The 23,064-nt window shown below is 44.7% G+C and overlaps 4 protein-coding genes and 1 non-coding gene across 10 annotated transcripts; 3 read left to right on the forward strand and 2 right to left on the reverse strand.

Moving 5' to 3' along the window:
- Positions 1–1,329: 1,329 nt before the first annotated feature.
- Positions 1,330–2,932, forward strand: LOC127299401 (uncharacterized). The gene is made up of 2 exons (XM_051329362.2): positions 1,330–1,593; positions 2,428–2,932. The coding sequence occupies exons 1-2, from the start codon at positions 1,330–1,332 to the stop codon at positions 2,695–2,697; spliced, it is 534 nt and encodes a 177-aa protein (XP_051185322.1). The 3' UTR covers positions 2,698–2,932.
- Positions 2,933–6,386: 3,454 nt separating this feature from the next.
- Positions 6,387–10,914, forward strand: LOC127299400 (bifunctional 3-dehydroquinate dehydratase/shikimate dehydrogenase, chloroplastic). 5 transcript variants are annotated; one of them, XM_051329359.2, is made up of 11 exons: positions 6,387–6,714; positions 6,952–7,057; positions 7,454–7,672; positions 8,233–8,588; positions 8,719–8,782; positions 8,881–8,986; positions 9,069–9,209; positions 9,673–9,821; positions 9,901–10,063; positions 10,175–10,222; positions 10,458–10,914. In XM_051329359.2, the coding sequence occupies exons 1-10, from the start codon at positions 6,464–6,466 to the stop codon at positions 10,216–10,218; spliced, it is 1,599 nt and encodes a 532-aa protein (XP_051185319.1). In that variant the 5' UTR covers positions 6,387–6,463; the 3' UTR covers positions 10,219–10,222; positions 10,458–10,914. The 5 variants fall into 5 exon arrangements, with proteins under 5 accessions (XP_051185319.1, XP_051185321.1, XP_051185320.1 ...); XM_051329361.2 differs by having other exon boundaries at positions 8,242–8,588; XM_051329360.2 differs by having other exon boundaries at positions 10,414–10,640.
- Positions 10,915–15,478: 4,564 nt separating this feature from the next.
- Positions 15,479–15,550, reverse strand: TRNAP-AGG (transfer RNA proline (anticodon AGG)). Its single transcript has one exon. It is a non-coding gene; the product is annotated as a tRNA-Pro (tRNA).
- Positions 15,551–15,827: 277 nt separating this feature from the next.
- On the forward strand, positions 15,828–18,964 carry LOC127299402 (uncharacterized). 2 transcript variants are annotated; one of them, XM_051329364.2, is made up of 8 exons: positions 15,832–16,073; positions 16,786–16,847; positions 16,919–17,155; positions 17,234–17,398; positions 17,496–17,545; positions 17,627–17,759; positions 18,100–18,137; positions 18,564–18,964. In XM_051329364.2, exons 1-8 carry the CDS (start codon positions 15,962–15,964, stop codon positions 18,658–18,660), a joined length of 894 nt encoding a protein of 297 aa, XP_051185324.1. In that variant the 5' UTR covers positions 15,832–15,961; the 3' UTR covers positions 18,661–18,964. The 2 variants fall into 2 exon arrangements, with proteins under 2 accessions (XP_051185323.1, XP_051185324.1); XM_051329363.2 differs by lacking the exon at positions 18,100–18,137 and having other exon boundaries at positions 15,828–16,073.
- A 1,150-nt stretch (positions 18,965–20,114) lies between these two features.
- Positions 20,115–22,527, reverse strand: LOC127304702 (protein STRICTOSIDINE SYNTHASE-LIKE 10-like). Its single transcript, XM_051335309.2, has 2 exons — positions 21,803–22,527; positions 20,115–20,427 (listed from the first exon to the last, which is right to left on the reverse strand). The coding sequence occupies exons 1-2, from the start codon at positions 22,525–22,527 to the stop codon at positions 20,115–20,117; spliced, it is 1,038 nt and encodes a 345-aa protein (XP_051191269.1).
- Between the last annotated feature and the right edge of the window lie 537 nt (positions 22,528–23,064).

The following is a 23,064-nucleotide window of genomic DNA, read 5'->3' on the forward strand; positions in this document are numbered from 1 at the left end:
CTGTCGTCGTGGTCGGGGTCCACCCGTGAGTGGGAATAATGGGACCGACGAGGACCCAGGGTCGGGGTATGCAACAAAGGGTGGGTGTGCGAGGTAGCGGAGGAACATGATTGACTAGGACCTTATACCGGGCCTCACACCAAAGAAAGTGTGGACGGGAAACTCGAGCCCGGTTGGCACCAAGGTTAAGATCTCTTATGGGTAAAGCAACACACCTTTGCAGAGTGTAACGAACTGTGACCAGTCACTCCCTGTTCCGGGATATGGAACTGCGAACGCTGCCGGAAAGGAACTCCATGAAGTTCTAGTCAACCGGTGAAGGCTGACGGACATAGCTCTTCTGAATAAAAGCAACCTTTTGAAGAAATGATTACAAAAACTTGCATTGCCTATGACTTTCTGGTCTATGGCTGTAGCTAGTGCATTAAACACCTCTTTCCTAAAATGAACTTGTTGAGTACGCTCGTACTCATCCCACTCTTAAATCCCCTGCTTAGATATGGAGGCATCGAAGGAGGATCTACAGTGCAACTTGAAGGCCGAGGATTCAACAATTACTTCAAGGGACAGGACCATGTCAGGAAAGTCAGATACCACATTCAACAAGGAGAAAACCTAGATTAGCAATAGAAAGGAACTAGTTTCCTAAACCTAGCTCCTATTTAGCTAGAATCTATTCTTAGCCTCTATAGCTAGTTAAATACTCTACAAGTAGAGCTCGTGATAGGATTAGACTACGAGTCGTTCTTCTGGAGTTTATTTGCAGTTTTACCTCATTGTAAAGTAGGAGGCTGTGATGATCTTATGTAACAGAGTCTGTGTGTAATTCTATAGACATGCCTTGGACCCGCATATGTTTCTGTTGTACCACTCTGAGCGATATAATACTAGTGGAACGGTGTTTCATTGGTGTTATATCAGACTTGCATACTACAACATGCAGTGGTATGCCGGGTCACCACAATATGTCACAGATTGTTATATTTTAAAACTTAACTTAAACTTATAATTATATACTCCACGCAAACTTTATGCATGAGCTGGCCTCTTTAAAAAAAAACGCAACGAAAAGCTATCATGATAACGGTTTAGTCTGTGGTTGCAAAACTATGCTTGAACTTATTTTATAATTTATATCGTGAATTGGAAAAAAAAAATGGTTAGCCAAACGCTGGTTGGAAAAGCTTATCGTAGTCTGTGGGCTCAGTAATCTGAAAAGTTGTCTACGTAGCAACAAATTGTTTGAAATGAAAAAGGTGACGGTTTTGAGTTGGAAAATCCTGCTCCAAACATTCCACCGCACCTCTTCTAAAAGAGGAACAGAAAAAAATGGCATCTTCAACCTCATCCTCTGCTCCTCTCCTCCTCAATGGCCTCTCTTCTTCCTTCCCCTCAAGGGTGCGAGCTTTCTTCCCTTCATCCATCGGCATCAACCCCGTCTCTCCGTTCTCGGCCGTCGCCTCCATCCGTGTCTCGTCTCAACGGTCGCCCCTGTCCTCTCCTCCTCGCGCCGCGGCCGGCGGTGACCAGGACAACCGCGTTCAGGAGCTGAGGGTGCCCGATTCTTGGCTCACGCCTGCAGGAGCAGCGCAGGTCTGGTCCCATTATTTCACTTCTCCGAGCTCATTTCCCCCTCTTATTACCATGTAGCAGCAACTCCATGTTTATTGATTGCATAGCCAAGCAATTCGCTTAGTTCTTGGCTCCCGAATCTAGGGTTGAACAAGCATATCAAAGGTGTAAACACATTTGTCACGAACAGAAGCTGCAATTTTTTTGATGCGTCCATTTTTAGACTGGACTGAACTGAAGTGGGAAATGCTGCAGTAGCCAAGCAATTCAAGATGCCTATGTAGTTATGTGTATGCATCCTTCTAATGCTTGACTTTAAATATGAACTATATTGTACTATTGTACATGCGGCGATCATAAACCACAGATGACCTTTTTTCCTGAAATGAAACAAAAATCTACAGTGTAAGTCCAAAGCTCAGTTGCTTAAGGTCAGTGGTACAATGCATTAGTACTACCTCCGTTCCAATAAATAAGGTTTATATTTTTTTTCCAAAAGTCAAACTACATGAATTTTGACCAAGTTTTTAGGAAAAATTATTATTATGTACAATTCAAAATCAACACGATACATCATGAAATATATTTTCATATGATATCTATATAATATTGTGGTTCTTGATAGTTTTTTCTAAAAGTTCGGTCAAACTTTACTTAGCTCGACTTTTCCAAAAGAATATAGGACTTATTCATTGGAAGTGACGGAGTATATGTTTGTTCACTTGTGCATATGTATTTATATTATTTTAGTGTATTCCATTTCTTTACCCCCTAATTTTACTTGTGCATGTTTTATATTATGGTAGCTGAACCATTAATATGGACGGTTCACTTCCATTTTTCTGCTCTTAACAGGAATCCGAATGGCTGAGGGAGACACTGCACAAGTGGCTGGACGACGAGTACTGCCCGGAGCCAGCCAATGTGGACATCAGCAACACCGCCGCAAGATCGTACCAGGAGTCCCTGACGGCGAAGCAATCCGATGTGGGAGAGATCCTGATGAAGATGGTTGGAGATTTGCAGGAGCTTTCGTACCAGGACAGCTTCCATGGAGCATTCTCGGCTGCTAATGCCGCTGTGCGTCTAATAACGCAGAGGATGGAGTCATCACCTGGTGAGTGATCATTTACAGGACGCTGCGCCCTCGTCGCGCTGCTCTATGTGGAAGATGCGATCGTTAGATGAGGTTTGCATCATGTGAGTTGGTTGATCGAGGAACAGGTGGACCTTGGTTGATTCAGAGTGTTCATGGTCGTGAAAGCAGAGTGCTGTAATTCTGACATGGTAGATACATACATACAGTATCTGCCAAGGATATACTGATCCAAAATTAATTACTTACTGACATTGCCAACCAGTATTATGTCCAGCTTGAACCCAAGTAACAGCATGTGCTGCTCTTGATGACAACATTGGAACCACCAACCTGGAGTTGATTCTCATAGAGCAAACACTTCCTCGTGCATCATCATTTTCTCCTTCAGATGTCTGCCAGGGACATAGTTGTCCAAAATTTAATTAGTTTGATACTTACTTGACATTCTCAACTCTCAAGCAGCTCTAGTCTGTCCAGCTTGAACCCAGGTGACTGTGTATGCTGCTCCTGATGACACTGGAATCAACCTGGAACCGATCCTCATGCAGCAATAACCCGAAGCAAGCTTTATGGATTAAGTACTTTGCTAGTAGAAACAAGCAATGTTGTCCGACAAAACTGGAGCTGTTCATATATACTTCCTAATGCATCATGGGTTTTTTCCTTCGGAATTCAGGTACAACATCGGAACCAATACCACAAACCATATGAACCCAGCATCTTTCATTTGCACTTGGAGCATTCCTGTGCACCCATCAGAGATTCTTCCAAATGCCCCGTTGATCCAGCTTCAGCAACAAAAAGAAAGTCATCCCTGTGTATGTGCTTGTTAGCGTGAAACTCTGTCACGTTACGTTAGCTGGGATTTCTTTCCGCTGCACAAGTTAGATTTCCCTTCCGTTTATTTAGTTCGACGTGGACCAAGTCTGTTCCTCCCACGCCGCTAGGAGCTCTCTGGCCAGTGCACGTTTCATTGATCGTGGGATGGCACGATTGTATCTGAGGTGGGTTAGCTCGTGCAAGCCGGCGATCCTCATGGACTTTTCTTGACCCTGATCCTCATGGACTCATGATGCAGCTGTGCTAGATGTAGATCTATTGTATGCCATCTCTTATACTAGCAGTTAAATTCTAGTGAATCGACGGTGAGAAACCTCTCATGAGTCCTGAAACCACCGTTTGTCTTCCCAAGAATACTGTACATACTTGGTGACGAAGATTGGCAGACCTTGCTCCAGCTTATGATGCATGATCTGGCCTGTACTTCTGTTGACATGTACTTGCTGATTTTGCAACGAAAACGAGCCTTCACCGAACTATACAAATAGTACTTGCACACTGTAATTACAGTGTCTTCAAATGTATAACACTCATGTGAGATCAGAGAAGAAAATAAAAATGATGTGATTATTAGCGGCTTGACATAATGTAGTTTTTTTTTTCCGAAGGACCAAGGCAAATGCATATATCAACAGTACCAAGTCTACCTTCAACAACAATGAAAAAAAGAACACTTAAACACCACATACTTTGTGTAAAATGGGATAATTGAGTTTTCAACTCAAGCATAAATCGCTGAGTGAAACAGAAGCAACTTAATGTGTTGGTCCGATTTCATGATTTTAATAATTACGTTGGCCATTGCTGATGTTAACATGTAATATGGACAATAGTGTCTATTGATGCTGACATGGAGGAGATGTATGACTTAAGTGCTGCTCGCCTACTTGTATCCTAATATATAGAGTTGCTTTTACATCCCAACTCCATTCATATATTTATCCATTTGGCAGACTTACAATCACCATGAACTAAACCTCCCTGCGTCTAACCTTTCATGCGCCCCTGTGACATCCGCCTCCGCGCAAGTGACCCATCAGGGCCTGATGCGCCGCCCTCAACCTGTCGCCTTTGACGGCCAGGCGTGGCTGCCACCTCGCGCGAGGGTTTGGAAGGGAGCCTCCAGAGCCACCTCGCGCGAGGTAACTCGGGAGGGGGGAAAGTCCCCCCGCTTGTAATGGACATGCATCTGACTTAGGGCATCTCTAGTGGCGCGACGCATTTTATTGTCCGCGCGCGTCCGCTTGCGTCGCGCAGCGGACACTCAAATTACCGTTTTCGTCCGAGCGTCCGTTTGCGTCTGGGGTTGGCTCCAGCGGCCCGACGCATTTTTTTTTTTCTCTTTTTCATTTGAACATAGTTCCAAATATTACAAATTGGAAGATTATTTTACACAAACTAATACATAGTTTGGAACATGGTTTACGCAAATTAATACATAGTTTGTACCATGGTGGACACAAATATAAATATTTTAAAAATAGAAACCAGTTGTGTTGATTTTCGTATGTTCGCTGCCAAGAAAGAACATTCGAGGGCACACCCTGTCACCCAAACTGGAAAATCCAGCGGGAGGATTGACGGTGCCCTTGTTGGTTCTACCGAGGAAGAACATACAGAAACCTTCCACTACTGGCTTCGTCTGGCCCGTAGCCAGATTCGCTGCAAAGAAAGAATACTCTACGTTCTAACTATCAGAGTCCAACGCGGATTCACCGGTGTGGTAGTGCCTGCGGCAGGCCGTGTCGTCGAAGACCTTGACGACCATCTCACCGTCTCCCTCGTAGAGGAAGGTGAGCTGGCAGCCGGGCTCGAGCGCCAGGTCACGGACGAACTTGCCCCACCCGGTGTGCAGGTACATCTTGCCCTGCCCGTCGAACAGGACCTCCACGGTCCAGCGGCAAAAGTTGCAGCTAGCCTCCCGTAGCTGCAAATGCGCTGGCTCGACGCCATCGACGAACTCGGCGAACTTGTCCAGGAGACGCTTGATGCCGAGCGGGTCGTCGTCGATGCGGAGGAGGAACTCGAAGCAGCGTTCCTCCACGTCGGAGGAAGACGAAGAGGGCGCAGGCGACGGCGAGCGTGGGGCTGTAGCTGCTCCACCACGGCGACCCCTGCCCTGTTCCCGGGGCGCCCAGGGCCGCGGCCTCGACCGCCTCGCCAGCCACCATGACCCGCCATGGTCTTCCTCGCGGGCCTGGCTGCGTCGCAGGAACACCTAGGCGGCGAAACGCTGGAGCTTTGTGGCGGCTAGGGTTTCTATGGAGGAGTGGATGAGGAAGAAGAACGCGCGACCCCTTTATATAGGCCGGAGGCATGCGGTGGCCGCGGGACGCGTGGCGACGCCATTAACGTGGTTGGCGGAGGTGGGCTGCGGCCGCTCGGCAGCCGAGGCATTGCCATTAACGTGGCGCAGACTGCCGAAGCGACGCAGCGGCGCTAGTCGCTGGCGCGTTTGAGAAGACGCATCGACGTAGGGTCGCTGCCAGGCGGGCCCGACGAAACGTCCGCCGGATACGAGCGGACACTTTCGGCGTCCGCGCAGTGTCCGCAGAGACGCATCCGAGGCGCATATTTGGGTTAGGTTTACGTCTCCGCGGACGGCCCGTCACTTTGCGTCGCCCCGCTGGAGAGTGTGCCAGACGCATTTCCGGTCACGCGGACGAAAACGGTCGCTCATTGCGCCGGTGGAGATGCCCTTATGGGGAATTGAGATTTCATCCAGCTCAAAATGAATTTACTGTCCACGTGGAACACTGCCTATTCCAACAGGGACGCGCCACGTCACACACAAGGATCCACCAACCGGCCGCGTCCGGCCCCAGAGAAACAAAACAAGTGCATCCGCAGCCGCCGGTTCCAGCAAACGAGGTATCCACGAGCTCAGCGCCCTCCCACCAACCACCGGGACGCCGCCGCCGCCCTCGCCCTGCTCACCCTCTGACGACCACGATGGCGGCGGCGATGTCGGTGTCAGCCGTGGTCCCGCCGGCGGCGGCCGTGGCGCGCGCGCGGACGCTGCTCTGCGTGCCCGCGACGGCGCGCGCGCCGCGGGAGATGGCGGCGGAGGTGGCGGCTGCCGCCGCGCTCGGCGCCGACCTGGCGGAGCTCCGCCTCGACCGCCTGGCCGGGTTCGCCCCGCGCCGAGACCTGCCCGCGCTCCTCGCCAAGCCCCGCACGCTCCCCGCCCTCGTCACCTACAGGTGGGTCCGGTCCGCCCATCTCCCTCGCCCTCCCTCGGGGACTCGTCTATATCTCGCCGAGCCTCTCGATCGATTCCTATGGGTTGGGAATGGTGGCCTCGTTGTACTTTATAATTTTATTTGGGAAAAAGGAGCAGTATGAATTTGTTTGGTCAATTGCGTATATATAACATCCCCATTCTTTTTTTTCTTGCGTCGATCTCATGCTAAATGTATGCCGCCAATGTGGCATCACAGGCCCAAATGGGAAGGAGGCGAATACGAAGGTGAGGATGAACCGCGGTTCGAGGCGCTTCAATTGGCAATGGAACTCGGAGCTGAATACGTCGATATCGAGCTAAAGGTTGGCCCTGAGTGCATCGTTTCTTTTTCTCTTCGATGAATTGAATCACGAGGCAATTCTTCACTAGGCAAAGAAATGTTCTTTATTTGACTGCAAATTTCCAATAAGCTCATTTAACTCATGTTCTTAAATAGATTAAAATGAGCTTGTACCATTATGTTCGGCAGAACACTGTTGCTCTGATGCTTAACTATACATTTTAAAACTTCCATAAGAATTACATATGCGCTAATTTCAGCTGATGTGAGCTCTTAACCATACATGCACTAAGATGAATCCTGTCAAGAGTTAACAAAAAATTAACACTCGATTGTTTTGCATCATGAATGTTATGACTCTGCCTTCTGTACTACGAATCAGTTCACAAATGCTCACTGTAATATTGTTATATTGCAGGTCGCTGACAAATTTATAAAGTTCATGTCCGGAAAGAAACCTGAAACTTGTAAGCTCATCGTTTCATCCCACAACTATGAGAACACTCCGTCGGCGGAGGAGCTTGGAAAATTGCTGGCTCAGATACAAGCGACAGGAGCTGACATTGTGAAAATTGCAACCACTGCTACTGAAATTGTTGATGTGTCAAGGATGTTTCAAATACTCGTACACTGCCAAGTGAGTTTACCGCCCAATACCTGTGCAATCTCTGTATCTTATCTATCAACTAGTATCAGCTCTTGCTGTTTTTTTTTGGTGTGTTTATACATAGTATTAGGCCAACTAGTATTAGCTCTTGCTGTTTTTGTGTTCATACATAGTATTAGTCCACAATACTGCTCTATATACCTCATTTAGCATGCAATCTGCTGATGGTCCCTTAGGCCAAGACTAAAAAGGATAATGTTGTCTATGAGCAATCTTGTTTAGTAGATATGTACTTGTATAATCATTTCCGCAGGTTGATGATCACCAAAATATTTTTGACAAGTTTATGCATGAAGGTTGCTATTATTAGTTAATAATAACATAGTAGTGTGATGGCCCTTAACACAAAATAGATCTGTAATTTTTTTAGCTAGGAATGCACTTTCTATACACGTACATCAATTTAGGGGTTCTGACACTTAAGAAAAATATTATGCTATGTGATTATGTCCAGGACTCCATGCTTTGTTTCTCAGGTGCTTTAACAGCATTCCTAGTTCACACTATCTTTTATTTTAATAATGAATTAGGAAAAACAGGTGCCGATCATAGGACTGGTGATGAACGACAGAGGTTTTATTTCTCGTGTTCTTTGCCCCAAATTTGGCGGATACCTTACTTTTGGCTCTCTTGAAAAAGGAAAAGAATCTGCACCTGCACAGCCAACCGTTGCAGACCTGATTAATGTGTACAACATCAGACAGATAGGCCCAGATACTAAGGTGTTTGGTATTATTGGAAAGCCCGTTGGCCACAGTAAAAGCCCAATTTTGCATAATGAAGCTTTCAGATCAGTGGGTTTGAATGCTGTGTATGTTCCATTTTTGGTGGATGACTTGGCTAAGTTTCTCCATACCTACTCTTCTCCAGACTTTGCTGGTTTCAGGTATTTGATATTCGTGAGCCAAGCAAACTGTTATACTACATTTTCTAGGTTTTGTTTATGCAATCAAATATACTATTTCTCTGCATGTGATCAGACAATAATTCTTTCCATCCAATGAATTGGATTGCAGTTGTACAATTCCCCATAAGGAAGATGCAGTTAGGTGCTGTGATGAGGTTGATCCTATTGCCAGGGTAATTTTATCCTCCTTCTCTTCTGTTACTCCATTTATTGGATTATTCAACCATTTAAGGCACCCAGACTAACATTTCAAAGTACGACATTTCTCCAGGATATTGGAGCTGTTAATACAATCATTAGAAAACCAAATGGGAATCTTGTAGGCTACAATACTGACTATGTTGGTGCAATTTCCGCTATTGAGGATGGAATAAGAGGTTTGTACATGCCACTGTATAAAAGTTGTTTATTATTGCTGATATGTACTAAATCCTCAGTCCCTGTTAAACCAATTGGCAGCAACACAATCAACACGTTCCACCACGTCACCACTGGCTGGAAGGCTTTTTGTCGTTATTGGGGCTGGTGGTGCAGGGAAGGCACTTGCTTATGGTGCAAAAGAGAAGGGTGCAAGAGTTGTAATAGCAAACCGCACTTTCGGTATGTATCTTTTCAACCTGCACTACTGTTATAATTAATCACAAGCATGCATGGAGTACATGCTACACATTCTAAAAATATAAATTTTCATATTGAACCATTACATTGCTTCATCTTTTATGAAACTATACAGTGTGTTGTTACATTTGAATTATTCTGAATGTGTTGCATCTTGAATGTAAGCATTCAATATGGAGACCTCTTATAGTAAAAAAGAAGTCATTTAGCTCTAACTCGCAGCCTTTGATCTCTCTGGACACAAACAAAGTGATCATGCCCAGCTTACAGACTAGTGCAAGTTACTCGAAATTGTACCCATTCATTTTTGTCCGTTCTAAACTTCTAATTAGGTTTGCTAGCATGTTTTTATTCTGAGACTATTTGGTAATTGCTTCATTGAAATAAACGCATTATCAGACAATGAGCATACACATGAGAGTTCAATATTCTTTGTACTTTCCAGCACGTGCTCAAGAACTTGGCAACTTAATTGGCGGGCCTGCTTTGACTCTTGCGGAGTTAGAAAACTACCATCCGGAGGAAGGGATGATTCTTGCGAACACAACAGCAATAGGAATGCATCCAAATACCAATGATACTCCTCTATCCAAGGTCTTAAATTTGCTATTCTGAATTGTAATAAATACCTTACGTCTTTCTAGTTTCTGACAACAAAGATACAATTTTGCAGCAAGCACTTAAATCTTATGCTGTTGTCTTCGATGCGGTCTACACACCGAAAGAGACAAGACTTCTTAGAGAAGCTGCAGAATGCGGAGCCACAGTTGTTAGCGGTTTGGAGATGTTCATAAGGCAAGCAGAGGGTCAATTTGAGCATTTCATGGGCATGCCAGGTAATTGTTTCTGCTTTTATTTTCATGCCATTGCCCATGAGTTCGTCTGTAGTAGCAAGTCTGAGGCTCTACCAAAGTCTTACAGTGTTTCTCCTATGACTCGCCATACAGCTCCAGATAGCTTGATGCGTGATATTGTTCTGACAAAGACATGAAAAGGTTTGTGCGAAATGCATCCTTCCTTCCATCGTAATACCTGGAAAATCATATAGGCGCCATTATCTTTGCATATTTCCCAACTTTCCAGTTTTTACGTTGTTCATGGTGGAATCAAGCCGTTGTTATTTTTTGTTCCGCTGCCAAGTTTGTAAATTTGTGTTGATGAATGGGTGCAACTCCATGACTTCTAGCATCCCAAGGGTACATTTTGAAATAACCCTCTCTTTGTTGTCAGCGGTTGATGGTAAATTCCGAGCACTTGCAACTTCGTTGGATAACCCTAGCACCATGAAGGGAAATGGTAGAGCAGCAGCCAAGCCTCGTTTGTGAGAGATACATCCTTGTCTGCTGGTTTTTGTATCAGATTTGGGTTCACCCGTCAGTTTGTGTAGATTATGAGATGGCTTCAGATTGAAAATTTTGCATTGTATAGCTCAATATGGACGCACCAAATTCAAGGAAGCTTTGCTTGCCAGACTGCATCAATCTTTGTAAAATATTAATAATATAAGTACGTCCTCTAGCCCAAATTAAGGGACATGGCTTATGAGTACACTTGTATTGGACATAGTATATAGCCGCGCCAATTAATTTGTGCAAGGGAGTAATATATGTGCACCTATTGAATCAGGTGGCATGGCCATCTTCTAATAGATTTGCTGCCCTCATGCTATAGCAGCACCATATAGGCATATACTCCATCTCATGATTTTAGAGGAAGTTGAGGTCTGAGCTGATGATGAAGCATCCCTCAATGACTGGTGGTTGACGGCTAAGCTGGCCACGCCAAAGTGCATGCGCAAGGGTGAAAGGGCGGCAAGTATATGGAAGGGCTTAGGTCTGGAGAACACTATCTTGGAGGCAATGGGGATAGACCGGTCTGGTGCACAAGTTATGAAAGTGTTGTTCAAAAATCCAGTCCAAGCATTACCTGGATGCTCTAGCAAACCAGAAAAAGAAGTCCGGAACCAGGCCAAGAATGAACTTTGTTAAACTAAATGTTGATGCTGCGTTCTCTTTAGAGAACTCTTCTGTTGCGGCTAGTGCAGTGTTAAGAAATTTTCAGGGTAATTTTATTGCTGCCTCAACAACTCTTATATCGCACGTTCCATCTGCTACAATGGGCAAGGTGCTGGCCATGTTGCATGGACTAATGTTGGCAAATTCTCTGGGATTCAATGATGTTGAGGCGGAGTTTGACTCTTTGGAGGTGATTCAACTTTGTTCTGGTGTTGTGCGGATATGGAATGATGCAACTGCAATCTACGCTGGAAGTATTGAGGTCTTTTTTCACATTGCGGGAGAGATACAAATACCCTAGCTCATGAGCTAGGTAGGAACTGTTTAAATTCGAATTTGCCGTGTAATTGGGTCGAAGAACCCCCTAATTTCCTTCTGCAAACTCTCCTAAACGATGTAACAGTTGTGTGATTTTAATAAAGCTAGCCATGATGGCCTACCCTAAAAAAGTGCATGCACAAGAGCGTCTCCGCAACTCTGCGTACGGCTTGGATGCTCTGGAAACAACAAAATGCATGCATCTTTGACAATGGCCAGCCACCTATCAGCCTGCTTTTAGATAGAATTAGGGAGGAGGCAGCGGCGCAGCGCTCTGGGCGAGCTGCTGGCCTCACGGCGATCATCCCAACCACCTGGAACGCCCACTGAGTCTTGTAACAAATATTGTAATTCACGTCCTAGGAGGCATGTAACCCTCTCCTTTTCAATGAAAAGAAACACAGTCTTTGTGCTTTCTTAAATTTTTTTAGAGAAATTTAAGATATATTTCATAGGACGGAGGGAGTACAAAATAACTAAAGAGAATTAGGCTTACATCCTATAAAAAAAGTTCTGATATTTCCACGTATAGATATGTAGTGCTCCCTTTGACTTGTACTAAATCAGTGTTAACTAATATGAAACTGGGAAGTGCGTATCAATTTTCCTAAATATATCTTTCCAGTTGAGGTCTGAGACTCTGAGCACAAAAAGACAAATAGGATGAATTAAAAGTTGGGCTACTGTTTGTTGGATTTCATCGGTGCACAAATTTGTATCTTTTGTGTAGCTTCCACACAAGCATAATTATCGATGATTTTGCTGATATGTAGAACACAAGCAGCCGAGTCACTATTTGTCTCTTTATGTAGCTTACTTAAATATGTGTAGAACTCTCAAATATATGTAGAACCTAAAAAATCTGCAAAATAAACTATTTTCTGGTCCGGTCCATTCTCGTTAGAAGGAGACTATCGACATGGACACATGGTTAAGCATCGTTAAAGTTTCAGATTCCACTTGCGAAGTATCTTAGAATATATTTGAGAGACTGCATGCCCAGGGTTTTTATGTTTTTTCTTAAACATACTTACATACTTAATAGAAGTAATCCTATATAACTAAGAAGTTCATCCCCACTATCCTTTTTCTCTGAACATGCAGCTATGCCACATCATCATTTATTTTTAGAATTTTCTTTGCAACTAATATCACTACCTTTTATCTTGACATGCAGCCATAAAACTTACTGCATGTGCCACTTCGTCATTTTTTCTTATTTTCCTTCGTCTTCTTCGCAGACCGGTCCTCTACACTTTGACTCTATGACACCTTTTCATTTCGTATCCTCCATTAATCACCCTCTGCTTCATGAAACGGATCAAAGGCATTGATGGATTCACGCTGCTTATCTTCTCCACTCAAGGGTAACCAACGGGTGCTATGCTGCTATATAGGAACTGCTCTCTCAGTCTCATGTCGCCCTTAAACAATGGTGCTCCTCCCTTTCCATCTTCTCATCCGCAACTGGATGGCCGAGATAATCCGCTGATCGAAATCTCAACCGCCAACAGTGAGTCGTCCCCTCCTCTTCTCAACATTCCCCATGGCCATGAACTCTGGATGACCCAGATACTCCTCTGATCGAAATCTCAACCGCCAACAGTGAGTCGTCCCCTCCTCTTCTCAACATTTCCCATGGTCATGTATTTAGTTTTGATCCGCTAGGTTTTCTTTTAGATAGCCAACGTATAAGGTAGGATTTTGCAGCCCCGGTGGTATACACTCATTGCATTATGATACTGTGTGAGCTGAATATGACGGATCTCAGATTTTGGGGCCCTCGCTGGCTCTCAGTCGGCGTGTCCAGTTTCAATCCCGTCGTTGTACCAGGTTAGTCTAGATCTACCGCTGCAATATCCTGCAGTTGGACTTTTCATTGTTGTAGACATGCCTGCCCTGAACATTATTCATTGAAACTTTCATGCATATATAAAAACCAAGGTTCAGTTTAGTTGCAGAAAATTGTTCCCTCTGCTTTCAGTAATCGAGCTAGCACCAGAAATAAAATTGACGTCTTCTACAGTCTTTTTTCTACATTTGCACTGTGATTTTCATGTACACATTAAGTACAATAATTTTTGGTTTAAATCCTTTCATAATGGAATGTTGCAGGTTATCCAAAAAGACATGGAGTAGTAATACAACATGAAATCCGATATAGTACAAAAGTCTGATAACACTGGGAAAACTAAGAAGGTGCTCACACGATAAGCTGACAGGTTTGAAAGTACATACACATACATTTCTTGCTGGTGCACCCCTCTCTTAGTAATATATAATGCATGCTTCTATATGTACTTATGAGATATGTGGTGATTAAGAGGAATGACGAGAAACCTATTCCTACAATATTTCAGCACCTACCCTTTTCCTCTTCCAGATTAGACAGGGAGAGAGCCTAACATGACAATATTGTATTTAAATTTGTCGTGGAGGCGTGGAGCTATTGAAGGAAAATCAGTAAATTCATACTCCATTGTTTTATTGTCTCTGCCAACATTGTTTTATTGTCTCTGCCAACTATTATTTTGTTTCATTTGTGCACTTTCTGTGCATTGCAATGTAGATTGTTCTTCCAAGGTATGGCTTTGCTCTTGCCATTACTATTGGTGTGATTCAATTTTGCTCATTTATATTTGGGCAACATAGAGATTGTTCCAGACCTATAATATCAAGTCTAAGTTCTTTATTTACTGATCATGTGTTGAAGGAGTTTGTGTCTTCATTTTTGCAATTCTGCAGATTGTGAAGGGAAATTTATTAAAATGATGAGGTGGCAATAGAGGGATGTTAGTGCTCAGATTCCAAACCTTTATCTCAATGTAGAATTGGCATTTTATAAAAAAAAATACTCAGTTCCAACCAGTAGATCAAATAAACAATGCAAGTGCAATATGGTGTATTTTTCCAAGCTACAAATCCGTCTTATTCAGGTTTAGCATAACCTTATATTCCTATATGAGGTGATGTAAGGCATGATTTGTTTTGGCAAAAGGTACACATGCTCATGTCTTTGATAAAAAAATCCACATGTAAAAGTACACATTCTCAAATCACAATTGATGTAATCGAATGTTGAACTACTTATGTAAATAGTATTTTCAAAACATGCTATTTTTCTGTGCAGGTATTATAGCTGATAGACGTATTTGTTGTTCCATCACGGAGATCACAACAGATTCATCAATTTGTAAATGTTTGCAACAAATTTGGGCAATTCATGTCCATTTTAGTTGTAGTTTCTGACAAGGGGTAGGCCGCTATTCATAGTAAATAGAAGGAAATATTTTCAAGCTAGATAGTAAAGTCAATTCAAAGGACAAGTCAACCGTACGTGTTTGTAATGTATCCACTGATTTATGCTTTCTTTTCCTCGCCTACTCATATTTGTAATATTATTTATGTCTTATTTTAAGAAATGGTCATATCACCTATGTATGTTTATTTCTAAGCGATATTTTGCCGTCTTTCACAAGCAAATTACTAAACCAATCCGTTCTTTTCCTGCTCTGAAGTTAACCATTTCATGAATTATATATGCAAATGACTATTTGAGTTGTTTGCCATGCAAATGTCCCACATGGCTCTGCCACAAATTCTCGCAGCAACGCGCGGGGTATTATCTAGTTTTATTAGAAAGAGAATCTACTTTATCAAAGACAACACTTATTTTTCCAAATTCATCATGGAAGTAAGAGTAGCTCTAGCAGACCGTATATATTTGTGCATTTTAAATCCTTAAATCACGTACTCTAAGATTGTAGGCTGACTGATTTCTTTTGGCAAAGGTATGCAAGTTTAAATGGATATATGCAAAAAAATAACTTTAACAACATTTACGTACTGTACAAAAAGACAGGATATCATGTTGTGCGCCAAGTGGAGACTCGAAAACTCAACAAAACAGGAAAAATAGGGGCAATCCGAGAATTGAACTCGGGACCTCTCGCACCCTAAGCGAGAATCATACCACTAGACCAATTGCCCTTCGATGTTTACATCAAGATAGTTTCTTATATATCGAGCTTTCATATACACGAGATGGCCACCGATGGAAGTGTTCTGGAACGTAGGTTGCGACTGCACGAATTTGTTTTGCGCAATCGAGTTCTGCTGAAACTGAAATAAATAGGCCTTCGAAATAGGAAACCAAATTGGTTGAAAAAAGATCGAGCTGCAACCATCTTTTTTTCCCTTTGCTTCGCTCAAAATCTTCCTGCCACCATCCGTTCTTGGTTCTTGTTGCCGTCCGATCTTATTCCTTCCTCAGGCCTCAGCTCCCCACCAGAATTTTCCTCTTTGCCCTGGCCTCCTGGGCACAAATCTTCTCGCCGTTTGCATCAGGCCCCGTCGTTTCTTCGCGCGGGCGCAACTCCGTCAGGGGATCCGGCGCCGCCGATGTCCGGAGACGCACAGCCACCGCTGCAGGGGACGGCGCGCTACGCTCTGTACCAGTTCGGCACCAGCGGCGCCGCCGTCGCCGTCGCCACCACCGTCACGCACCCGCTCGGTCAGCTAACTGCTCTTGCACGCTACTACTAACAATTGCCTGGATCTTATCCTCCTGAATGCTCATCTGATTTGCAATGTGTGGTGGAAACTATGTTTAAGTAGAAGCTTAGGATTTTTTTCTGCAGAAAATAAAAAATGCCAGGAAAACAAGAGTTTTGATTCAGTTAGTTCAGGTACAATTTCCTCAGCGCAAATGCCTGTCGCCGAATAGTTCTCATCAATCACAGCACATGATGAGTTTTGGTTTGGGAATGAGTATCCTCTTGGGTGATGGTGGTGTAGTAACATGCCAATGTGTATTACTTTTGGAATTGGCGTATTTATGTAAATCATGATTTTTGGGTTTCCCCATTCAAACTTCATATGGTGTGATGAAAAAAAACAGAATGCGACAAATGATCCTTTTTTTATATGGACCTTAGTAGATAACGGTTATCCAAAACCAACGGAAGGGGACATACAGATATGGAGCTAAACTAAATTAAACAAATATTGGTTTGACTACAACCAGGGAGGCCGCATGGTCAAATATTTAGTGAGTTTCTTGCAGAAATCTCTCAACTATACTTGGGCTGAAAATTGAGGCGCACCTCCTATTAACTTGATAACAATGAACTATTTATCGCTATGCTGTCGCTCTTTTATGTATATATTTGATTCTTTGGAAATAAGAAACTCTTCATATAGGTGCCATCATTTTCATACTGCAGATGTTATCAAAATTAGGCTCCAAATGCAGCTTGCTGGGCAAAGAGGAAATTTAGTTGGAATGGTACGCACAGTCCCGCATCATCTACGCACCACTTCTTTTGATACTAAATTTCTAAAAATGAAACCTATCAGGGGGCAATATTTACGCAAATGGTTGAAAGGGAAGGGCCTCGATCACTCTATTTGGGATTTCCACCGGCATTAATGAGATCCCTCATCTATGGCGGCCTTCGGCTGGGACTGTATGAGCCCTGCAAACATGTCTGCAGCTATGCATTTGGTTCAACAAACTTTGCTTTCAAATTTGCATCCGGAGTAGTTGCTGGCGCCCTAGCAACTGCATTGACAAATCCGATGGAGGTCTTAAAGGTATATTATTGAGATATTTACTTAGTTCAAAGTATAACTAGGCTTATGGACTTGATCTAGACTGGGCACATCATGTAGGTGAGGTCACAGATGAGTACAAGCAGAATTAGTACAATTGGAATGGTGAGGAAAATTGTAGCAGAGGAAGGCCTCAAAGCGCTTTGGAAAGGAGTTGGCCCAGCTATGATGAGAGCGGGCTGCCTCACGGCATCCCAAATGGCAACTTACGATGAGGCCAAGCAGGTATCCAGCATGTTAAGTTGTTTAACTTATCTCTTCCATAAAAGGAAAGTTATTGCATACTGAAATAAATCACTTATGTCTTCTTTATTTGCTGTAGGCCTTGCTGAAGTTGACACCACTTGAAGAAGGTTTTCAATTACATCTGATGTACTGTGAATTCTTTTCCTAAACCTTTATGCTTATACTTCGATGAGATAAGTTGACACTATTTCTTTGTGTGGTTGAAAGGTCGAGTTGCATTGCTGGAACGGCTGGTACACTTGTGACTGCTCCTATTGACATGATCAAAACAAGGCTAATGCTGCAAAAGGAGTCCAAAGGTGTCAGAGTATACAGGAATGGTTTCCACTGTGCTTACCAGGTGTCTATCTCCATCCTAAGCAGTGAATTTATGTTTTGTTGTGTGCGTGTGTGCACGAAATTTGGAACACACAATCAGTTTCTTGATAGTATCGGTACACGGATGAGAAAATGAGTACTCCCTCCATAGCATAATATAGAAATGCATGAATTTAAGATCCTTACAAATTATCAGATGATGCTCAGTTTCTAGGACCCCATGACATTGCCACGTCTATATTTGGACTGAAGTGTATAGAAGCATTTATCATATTTGGTGGTTTCAATACCTAAATACGTTGCTGACCTTCTATTTCTCTGGCTGCTATGTATCTTATACACACTCTTTTCTTTGTTCCCAGGTTGTGCTGACAGAGGGTGTAAAATCACTTTATAAAGGGTGAGGACCTTATATAATTTTCTCACTATTAATAATTTGCATCTCTTCAGAACACAAAAATAAAGTTAAGCTTTACCATGATACTTATGGAAAATGGTAGCTGGTCATAGATTGGTAGGAGAGTGTATTACAGAATATATCAGCAACACTTTCTCTCTTTTTCTCAACTGTCCAAAGCTTTACTTATCTTCTATTCTGAAATTAAAGCTTAATTTATCTAGTTACATGCATCTCCACAACTTTCCATTTTTGAGCATTACCAAGTTACGAATTTGAGGTTTTCTTTGTCAATCTAGATGCACAGTAAAGAAAACTTGGCTGGACTTACTGCTAGTACACGTTCTACTTCAGTTCATCCATTTGCATCAGATTTGACTTGGAGAACTTCCTCTGTGGTTTCCTAACAAACTATTCCAATTTTTTCAGTGGGTTTGCCACCTTCGCAAGGTTAGGCCCTCAAACAGCAATCACCTTCATTGCATGCGAGAAGCTGCGCGAACTCGTGGGAATGACTGCTATTTAGTACCAATTGACATTGAAGAATGCAGTTCAGTATATGTTTAGTCCGAGGGCATAGGTTACTTGATTCATTACTAACATTTTTGCACATTCGTGATGAATAAAAGAAAACTCACAGGGAGCCCTGAGCTCCTTCCATGATTTTTGGTAGCTCAAGTGGTTTGCAGGAACTTGCTGCGGTTCAGATTTTCTTGTCAAGTCACCATTGTTTCACAGATAATTTGTAGTGAAGTAAATGTATTCACAAACAAAGTTTCAAAATAGTTTGTAATAGATACATAGATGAGTCACTGTTCTACATCAGTTTATTTCTGACTTGCAGTGCTGCGTCAGATATTCTTTTCGGAGTTTGAACCTTGCATCCAGATCATTAGTTTCAGTGAGAGATCATGATATTATGTACAGCAAAATCTGCTATCATTGGTAATTGCGTGAGTGACTCAATCTGGGCATATAAACCACCTTTTCTTTGTCTGTGCAAAGGAAGAAAACTTTAGTGCTGTAAAAAAATGTTCATGAAGGTTGGCTGAACATTGGTTTGATTCAAAACTTAGATCAATGGACAATCTGTTTCACAATGGTTGTAATCTAGCAGCTGAATATTGGTTTCGTTCAGAAATGAGATCAATGAACAATCTGTCATTACAATCGTTTGAATCTAGCAAGACATATCGTGTGCTAGTTATGCAAATGCAGTTTTTTTTTGCCTTGTAAAAGAATATAAGATGAGGGTAAACACATCTGCAAAATATCTGTTTGTTAGCTTCACTTGAAAGCTTGGTGGTTAGCGCTGGCTTGTGTGGCTGATCTTTGGATGTGTTTCGCGAGGAATCAGTTACTTCACAGCATATTAGTTCATTTTTTGTTAGTTGACTCAACAAAAAGGAAAAGCTTTATATTTTGTTAAGGGAAAAATGTAGAGTTTCTCTACATTAAGCTTTTTTGGGGGCTTACATTTGTAACTGTACGTCGAGCTTGCTAGTTTAGCACGTAGTTAATTTAGCTGCCCAAGCAGTGATTTGATCATCTGATCATGCTCCCCTGGCGACCTGGTTACCAAAAGCTTAGTTCTTCCCCTGCTCGTTCAGTCAGCTGCAGTGTAGTGTCTCGTTGATTAAAGACGCAAAAAGTTTCAATCTCATATTTTTACGGAAATCTCACATAGTTTATTCCTGTTATTATTTAGCTAACTCTTGAGTGTCTTGTTAGTTGACAAATGTGCAGCAGTAAATTATTTTTCTCTGTTCGACTGTTCATTCAGCTACATAAACATGTAACATCTTAAAGGTTCCTCAGCAGGAGGGTATAGTAACATGGTAACAACAAAATAAAGGAAAGAACAAACGATTTGCTGATAAGAAATGTGGATTACATTTGATAGTCTGACTGACAAAAAATTAGAAAATTACACTTAAAATAGAAAAAGATAAACCAAAGCCATCCTGAATCGACATTTCTCTATTTGCGCGTAACTACACTAACATAAGGAAGCTCTACGGAACCCATGTAGAATTTGCCGTTGTCCCTCTCCATAATCTCCGTGGGTCTCACGCTTTTTGGCCCCCTCATCTCTTCCAATATCTTTCCATTGGCACCGACCCTCACAGCGAGTAGATGGCTATCTCGACCAAAGGGCAGGTCATTCTTCTCGCGGTGTAACGCCACCCAGTAACCACCTCTCCTATCAGGCCTCACATTATCGGGGTATCCTGGGAGGTCGGCAAAAGGCTCATATGTGCCTGCCTTGGACCCCTTGATCCAGTGCCTTAGAGCAGGTCTAACAGACCCCGTAAAAGGGGCAAACCCGTATAATAACCGCCGATTTGAGGGTTTCGCGTCTACCCGGCCGTCTAGCACGCCCCGTAAAAACGGCCCCCGCATCGATTTTTGCTGTTTTGGACTACGGGGCGGGTCGTCGCCCCCTACTTGTGCGGGGTGGGAGCGGGGATAGTGGGCGAAACCACTATCCCAATTCCGAAAGCGCGCGCGGACATTTCAGTTGTCCCCATCCTTCTTCCCCCGCGCGCCGCCGCAGCCACCCGCGCGCCGCCGCCGGAATCCGTCAGATCCGCGCCCCTCCGCCGTCCGCCGAGCTGCGCCGACGCCCGCCGCACCTCCGCCGCACCCCGGCCGAAGTTCCGCGTCCCTCCGCGCGCGCCGCCGCCGTCCAGCCGTGGTCTTCTCCGCCGTTTGTCGCCGGTGAGTATTCCGCCGCGTTCTTCCTCGTTGCCGCCGGTATATGGGTGGGATTTCGGGCTGATCTATGGTTCCCCGTGGTAGATGGCTTCGGAGGATGTGCACATGGCGGATTTGGAGGCGACGTCGACCGATTGGTCATCGTCGGATTCCGATGATTCCGACATCGACGAGCTGCTCAACGACGACGAGACGGAGGTGATGGTGCTCCTGTTCGGTTTGAAGCAAACGGAGGACCGCTTGAAGCTGCTGGATCAGCGGAAAGGATCCGTGATGGGGCGTATGTGCATTCCGCGGAACCGCGCCCTCGGCCACGAACAGCTGATGCAAGATTATTTCGCCGAGGTACCGACCTATCCTCCCCGCCTCTTCCGTAGACGGTACCGAATGCGTAGGTCTTTGTTCGAGAGAATCGTGAAAGATTGCGAGGCAAATTGCGATTATTTCAAACAAAGAAGAAATGCTGCCCAAGTCATGGGATTTAGCCCATATCAAAAAATTTCTGCCGCCATGAGGGTTATTGCATACGGTATACCAGCAGATTATACCGACGAGTACCTTCGCATTGGTGTGCAAACAACCACGGATTGCGTGCGTATGTTTGCCAAGATGGTGATCAAGTTGTATGGAGAGCAGTATCTCCGAGCTCCAAATGAGGATGATACAAAAAGGCTCATGGAGATCAATGAAAAGAGGGGGTGGCCGGGGATGCTTGGTAGTTTGGATTGCATGCATTGGACATGGAAAAATTGTCCAAAAGCATGGCATGGAATGTATTGGACATGGAAAAATTGTCCAAAAGCATGGCATGGAATATTCTGTTTTACGGGGTGCGGATACGGGCTCTGCTAGCTCGTCCGAGTTTTTGGCCGGCGAAAACTGGATACAGGGCCCTCTACTCGTGTTATACGGGGCGAAAATATACGGGGCCTGTTAGACTTGCTCTTAGGAGCTTGCACGGCCCAGTAGACGCGACCACGAGGTGTGACCGGTCGGTGCTGATGGAGACGCCGTTCGGGTATGTCAAGCCCGATTGGAGCACGGTGACATCCGATGTTCGGGGATCGTACCTCATGAGGCGTCCCGTCGAATCCCCGGTCTTGGTCACCATCTCATGCTGCGATCTGGGGTAGTTCATGGAGCTGTCGGTGAAGTACACGTGGCCGGTGATCTGGTCGACGTCGACCCCGTTGGTGAAGCGGAGGGGCACGCCATTGACCTCGTTGACCAGCACCGTCGCCTCCCCGCCGCCTGGCCCGACCCGCATGAGCCCCTTGTACGCGTCGGCGATGTAGAGGTCTCCGGTCTTCTGGTGGAACCGCAGGCCGAGCGGACGTCCGCAGCGGCTCTCGGTGGCGGTCTCCGGGCGCAGCCTCGACGCCGTGCACAGCTTGCTGTCGTAGCCGGGGCCATGCGTGTAGGTGGTCCATCCGAGCTTGTCGCCGTTCCATTTGAGGACGCGGCCGTCGGAGACGCCGCTGTAAGGGCCGTGGCCCTGCCCGTCGAAGGCGACGCTCTCGGGCCCGCGGACGGTTCCGCGCGGCAGCGGCAGGTGCTGGCTCCGGGTGGCGTCGAAGCTGGCGACCGTGGACGCCATGGCCGCCGGCATGAAGAGGAGGACCAGGATGACCAGCGCGATCGTGGCCTTCACGAGGCGGCTCATGCTGCAGCCCATGTTTGTTTCGCGGCTCGCGCGATGTATCTCTTGGATGGATTCGATTGATCAAGAGTTTGTCTGATGAACCGGACGTGGTTTGCTTTGCTCGATGATTTGGTGGAGAGTTAACGGGTGGCCTTTATAGCATTGATCGAGCACTGCTATTCTCCGAGTCGGCGTGTGGTACACACAGGACGGCCACACTCCAGAGGCGTAGTCGGATTCGAACGTCTCGACTCTTGAGGGGAAAATAGAGTTGCAGTCGAAGAAGAATGACTAATTTCCTTGCTTACAATGCAACGAATCCGAGAGCGAAAGATGCACGTCTCCAACCGTGGGATTCCGCGTGGAGCATGGCTGGCCGAACTGCCGAAGACGGAAACCGAGTCGGAGTCATAGCAATCCGGATAGATGGGCTAGAAGACGCACGACACAACCAATCTCAGGCAGGAAGGAGGCACCACCGAGTTCCGGCTTCAGATTATTCATCCGCCTGCCCTTTTCCAGTTGATTAGAGGAATCGGCCTGGCGATCATGGCTGGCGACGACGACGTT

The sequence above is a fragment of the Lolium perenne genome, chromosome 5 (genome assembly GCF_019359855.2).
Source record: "Lolium perenne isolate Kyuss_39 chromosome 5, Kyuss_2.0, whole genome shotgun sequence".
NCBI classification, from domain to species: Eukaryota; Viridiplantae; Streptophyta; class Magnoliopsida; order Poales; family Poaceae; genus Lolium; species Lolium perenne.